Raw genomic sequence first — 6,000 nt, forward strand, 5'->3', positions numbered from 1 at the left:
GGAAGAGGGAAGGGGCTGATTGTAGTACTTAATAATATATGCAATATGGAGAACGCTTTTTCTTATCACAGGAGCAATATGACCACCTATAAATAGTAGTAGGCCCTTAAAGTCCAAATGTTCCTCCTTTCCCCAAATTCTCCAGGACAGCAAAGTGGTTAATCTATCAATGAGGGGGAGGTGTTTTGTGTGTTGCATTCAGAGTAGCAAGCAGTTATCCTACCTTCAGTCCAAGGCAAGCAGAGCTCTGGTGCACCATGATGGTAACTTGTTGGAGTTTGGGAAGAAGGTCACTGTTGCTTTTATGAGGATCCTGTGTTGGCTAGAAGAGTACTACTGAGTTAGTCTAGCAGAAGACTTCTCTAGCTTTCAAACCAACAAGCGTATTGTCCAGGCAGCTGCCTGATGTGCGAGACTAGAGCAGTTCTTCCCTGTATTTTCGATCCAGTAAGAACCCGTTTTAACATATAAAGATTCATGTTACCCTAGGTAAACAAACTAGTAGATCTGACCTCCATACCCCTCCTCTCTTTTCCATCTGGCGTAGAGTAGTAGCCTAGTTGTATGGGATTTGAACCCTGGTTGCCCTGGTTTTCTGTCTGCTGCTCTGACACCTTTTGTGGCCTTGATAAGTCATTTAGTACTCCATTGTCTCAAATTAAAACTTAAGATTGTAAACCCCCACCCCCAGGGAATGTAATTAACCTTAAACTGCTGCTGAAAAAGCACCAGCTAAATACTAATCATAATTTTCTTCTCCCTACTCTTAACCAAGGCAGCAGTAGTCAGTACAAGACCCTGTGGTCGTGTGCACTGATAGATCCCAGTATTCTGCATGGGTTTCTAGCCCATCATGAAGACCACAAACGAAGCAAGAGCAGTGCCTTTGAACATTGGGGTGACATGAAAGGTATTGATCTGCAAACAAACCTATTCCAGAGACAAGAAGGCAGTAGAACTAGAGGACATGGAGGTTGAAGGGAGACAGACTCTGGAATAATGTTGGAAAGTATTTTTCATGGAGAGGGTGGTAGATGCTTGGAGTGCCCTCCCACAGGAGGTGGTGGAGATGAAAATGGTAAAAGAATTAAAAAATGCATGGGACAAGTGCAAAGGAATCCTGTTTAGAAGGAATGGATCCACAGAATCTTAATGGAGATTGGGAGGCAACACTGATAACTGGGAAGCACAGCCAGTGCTGGGCAGACTTCTGGGGTCTGTGCCCTGACTGTGACTGAATAGATATGGATGAGCTGGAATGTAACTGTTAAGGGGGCTTCAATGTTAACTTCAGAAATTTTAGTACAAGAACAGTGCTGGGCAGACTTCTACAGTCTGTGCCCTGAAAATGTCAAGGACAGATATACATATGAAGTCTCACTATGTGTAATGAGTTTTATCTTGTTGAGCAGGTCTTTATTTGCTGTCATAGATTGTTACTATGTCATAGAGCCGGTGCTGACTGCAACTACTGGATATTCATTCATTTAAGTATTTATATACTGCTTAGACCTAAGCAGTTTTACAGTTTCATTTTACAGGTACTTGGTCTGTCCCTAGTACGCTCACAGTCTAAGTAGTACATTGTACTACTGTTGTACCTGGGGCATTGGAGGGTTAAGTGACTTGCTCAGGGTCACGTGGAGCTGCAGAGGGAATTGAACCTGGTTCCCTAGGATCTCAACCCACTGCCGACAGGCAGCAGCAGGAATCGAACCCAGTTCCCCAGGTCCGCATCCCGCTACACTAACCATTAGGCCATGGTGGAGGTCTAGGAAGGGGAGTAGGCCTGTTTCTGTGGCCTCCGTCAACCCAATTTGGGACCTTGATGAAGGCTGCTTCAGATTATAGCAAATGCCTGTACAAATGCCTGACAATGGAGGTAGAGAGGTTGACTTAAGGGGCCCCTTTAACATGCAAATATAGAGAAAATAAGTAATGTGTTAATGATGTGGAATATCTGTAAATAAGCAGATTTTTTTCAGCAATTGATATCAACATGTTTTCTTTTAGATTAGATTGCATAAATAGTAATATAGTAGTATGACAGTAGAAAAAGACCACTTAGCCCATCCAGTCTGCCCAGTTAACCTATCAACACTATTAAGGGTACTTTCTGACTGGTAGCTGATATGAAACTGCATGCAGTATATCTACTTGAGGTGCCTTGACCTTTTGCTTGATGTATTATAAATCAATAACAGTCTTATTTTCCTCCTTTGTATTCCCCAGAGGTTTGGTGGACCCTTTCAATGCCTAACCAAAAGGTTCTAATTTTATCCAGCAATGGTCATTGCTTGAACCTGCAGCTTCCAGTACAAGCTAAATATGCAAAGACAGTAAAATATGTATCTAATTTCTCACAATTTGACTGACTAGGTTAATAAAAATATAAATACTTTTATATGATTTGTCTAATGGTTAATTTAGTGAGAGGTCAGCAATAGCCAATTTTTCTGTTGATTAAGACTTGGCATGGTGGGGTGGGGGGGGTGCGTTCTGCTCCATCTACTCTCAGGCAGTTTGCAGAGAACAGAACAGGAAAGGTGAGCTTGCAGTAGACTACAGAACAGTCACTCTGTTCCCTAATCCAGTCCATTTCTCCTTGTGCTTCTGCCCCTTTCTCCTTGTGCTCCCACTCCTGGCTCCACAGTTGCATTGCTCTTTTGTCTTCAGATTAAGCCCTGTGTATTTCTGATAAGTTTTAGTCTCTAACACGTCCTAAAAGTCAACCCTTCCTCTGTCAGTGTTCTCTCTGTAGGGGTCTGAACTAGAACTCAAACTAAATATTTGATTTAAATGGCCTTTGGTACATTTTTTGCCTTCCCTATTTTTGTCATGCCTTTGAAATTCTCTTTAATATGCCATATGCTGATGTTTACCATGACTCGTGTAGGAAAGTGCAACAATTCCTCCTTTCTCTTTGTGGCAACTTTGGGAGATGGGTGACAACTAACAGTACTTAGTCAGTGAAATAGGTCCTGACAGCTACATTTAACGTGAAGAATCATCAGGGCATGCAGCAGGGACAGTGGTTGCTTGAAGATATATATATATATATATATATATATATATATATATATATATATATATATAGTATAATTTCAATATGATGCCCAATTAAAGTATTGTTTTGGGATTGAGATGGTTATGATCGAGGAATGTAATTTAAATCTTAAAAGAGCCCAAGGTGGTAGGTTTTTTTAAATTGAGGGGGGAGTAGGGGTATATGGGTTTGAGCATGACGATTATAAGGTGCTTAATTCTCTTGCACATCTTGTTCTCATCTGATCTGCTTTTTGGTGGCTTCAACCACAGTGCCTCCTCTGGTTTATTTCTCCTCCTCTAAGGACAATCTTGTATTTATTTTATTGTACTTATTATTTGTTCTTATATCATGTATTATCCAAAAATTAATTTCAGTTCAATGTGGCTTACAGTTAAACAGGATTACAGATTCTATATAGTTTACATTTAAAATAGGATTTAATTCACAAAGATATACTTTTCTTAGTTATATAGAGGGTACAAATTCAATGCATGCTGTTGGATCAATTCTGCTTTATATATGCTGCTGTGCTGATACCCTTCTGGAAGTGTGGGGGGGGGGGGTCCTCTGTTCTGCTTCTTCTCTTCTAGGACCAGAAGGATGAATTGGCTGTCCTTGCATCATTTTTGGGATGCTAGAAAAATCATTAGTGGTGATAACATGGAGCTGAAGGAGAGATTGCTTCCATAGAGATGGGGATGGCAGTGGGCTGGATGAAAGACTTAAAATGTTCGACACCCTGACCTGAGGGGTTGCTGCCCTTGATGCAGAATGACAGCTTCATTTACTAGCATTTATTTTATTTGCCTGTACTTAAGGATGTAGATCTGTATTATTTATTTTATTTATTGCACTTGTATCCCACATTTTCCCACCTCTTTGCAGGCGCAATGTGGCTTACAAAACATCATGGATAATGGAAATGAAAAGAGAATAGGCATTTGGTGTTACAGAAGGATGTTGGATTGTATGGTAATGGAATACATGATAGTAATAGAAGGCATTATTAACATTTCTGGAAATATATAAGAGTTTCACATGATTTGATCTTTGTGGTATATCTTGTCGAAGAGATGGGTCTCTTGTGTGTTCATTACATTTTTGTCTCCTCTTCCTAGAGAACTGAAAGCAGCTCGGCTGGCTCAAAATTTTGGAAAGGAAGATGCCACCTCCAGATACTCTCTGCCTCCTATGAAATCTGAAGTGATCCCTAGACAGCGAAATAACAAGCATCTGGTGGGTGGCAAAAATGCTCGTTCCCTAAGTTTTACTTGTGGAGGCTGCTGAGTAGACAGAGCTCAGTCCTCTTTTTCCTGGACCTTCATTCTAGCAGTGTCCTGCACTTCAGGTATTCACTGCTGAGGAAGCAGAGCTCTGATGCACCTCAAAGAGGTTCCCCTGAGAGGTCAGCGTTGGAAGTATTGCTGTCTTCAGTCTAATGAAATAAGTGACCGATTTATAAATTTCATCCAAGGATCCATACAAAAAAAAATCTTCTGCTTAGTTTTGTACCAGCATCTGCTGCAGTAACATGGACGACAACATCCTTTTTTAAATTTAAAACCAAAAAAAAATTGACCTTGCCTCTTTACAATTTGGTGTTTCATTCTACACCTTTGCAAGTATTGGGAAAGTTGACATGTGAGATCTCTTGTTAAAAAAAAAAATCTCTTGAATGGCCAGAGGCTCCGGGTTCTCTTCAGTCATTTTTCTGGTTGGGGGGGGGGGGGGGGGGGGGGGGGGAGGAGTTTAGAAACTGCAAGCTCTCATGCCTTCTGTTTTTATTTTGAGCTTCTCCAGGTTATGTTTTTAGTATGTAAACACATGCTTGCATATTCAAGTACAATCACTGTAGGAAATGAAATGGGAGTTTTAAAGTATTTCTCAAGTTTATCTCACCATAAGGAGCGAACAGCTTGTAATGTGACAGACTAAAGCAACTCTTATGCAGGGTTTAGTTTTTTTTGGAAGTTCATTTACAGGCACAAGACAACCTGAAACAAAATCAAAGCATTTCACAAACTGCAGCATGATGATAATTGTCTTTCAGATTTTTATTTATTTTAAAAAATCTTATTTTAAATAAAGATTTTATTGTTCATTTTTAATTTTTGTTTTGACTGGTGCTTAGTTTGTATTGACACTCAAGTGACATCCTCTTTCTCATCCTTCCAGCAGTTATATTAGAAAGTAAATATAGCAACCTCCCTTGACAGGCAGGATGAATAGCCCACACATTTGAAGCAGTGTCATCCAGTTGCACCAAGATTAGAGTACCTTTCTCAGAGATCATAATTAGCTTTGGAAAAAAAAGCTTGAACCTGCATGGCCATTTGTACACCTACACTAATACCTCATATTCTTTCTATTTTAATTTGGGTACTACCTAACCAGTAGTTCAAGGCAGATTGTAAGTTGAAGCTAAGAATTTATTACTAACATACTCAATTCATAATATTGAAGTAGTGGTACAAGTTGTCTAAACAGGTAGTTTAGTTGAAGCTCAGATTTAATTTTGGAGAGTTCCAGCAGTATGGTATGTATGTGATATAAGTAAGAACTTTCTAAGATGTAGATTTCTGAGAATATTTTTTTTTCGGGGGAGGGAATGGAAAACTACAGACTATTGTAATACATGGGTAGGGAGAATTTTTAAAATATTAAATATTTTCATGTGTTTTTAAATATATTTTTTTTTTTCCTGGGGAGATGGTCTTCGGGGCTACCGGGAGGTCCCCAGTGGTTGTTGTGGCTAGTACTGGCCATTACAATATTTCTGCTGGCCAGTGGTTGCTGCAGGAGGCAGGGCTGCTGTTTTTGTGGTCCGGGGGCGTTCCGGCGTTGCCTGGTTGTCCAGGCGTCTTTGGGTCCATTTTGGACCAAATCCAGGTTGGCATTGGTGGTCAGGGGCATCTGGAGGACTCCTGTGCCAGGAGCAGCGTCAAAATACG

The 6,000-nt window shown here is 40.3% G+C and overlaps 1 protein-coding gene across 5 annotated transcripts in view; it reads left to right on the forward strand.

The window, feature by feature from the left end:
• WEE2 (WEE1 homolog 2) overlaps positions 1-5,157 on the forward strand; it is a 455,705-nt gene extending 450,548 nt beyond the window's left edge. For all 5 annotated transcript variants that reach the window (XM_030216446.1, XM_030216444.1, XM_030216449.1 and 2 more), the window contains one exon: positions 4,168-5,157. In XM_030216446.1, the coding sequence (XP_030072306.1) occupies positions 4,168-4,336 (169 nt within the window). In that variant the 3' untranslated portion in view covers positions 4,337-5,157. The remainder of the gene's footprint in view (positions 1-4,167) is intronic.
• The last annotated feature ends 843 nt before the right edge of the window (positions 5,158-6,000 follow it).

Source organism: Microcaecilia unicolor, chromosome 10 (assembly GCF_901765095.1).
Source record: "Microcaecilia unicolor chromosome 10, aMicUni1.1, whole genome shotgun sequence".
In the NCBI taxonomy this organism is placed as follows: domain Eukaryota; kingdom Metazoa; phylum Chordata; class Amphibia; order Gymnophiona; family Siphonopidae; genus Microcaecilia; species Microcaecilia unicolor.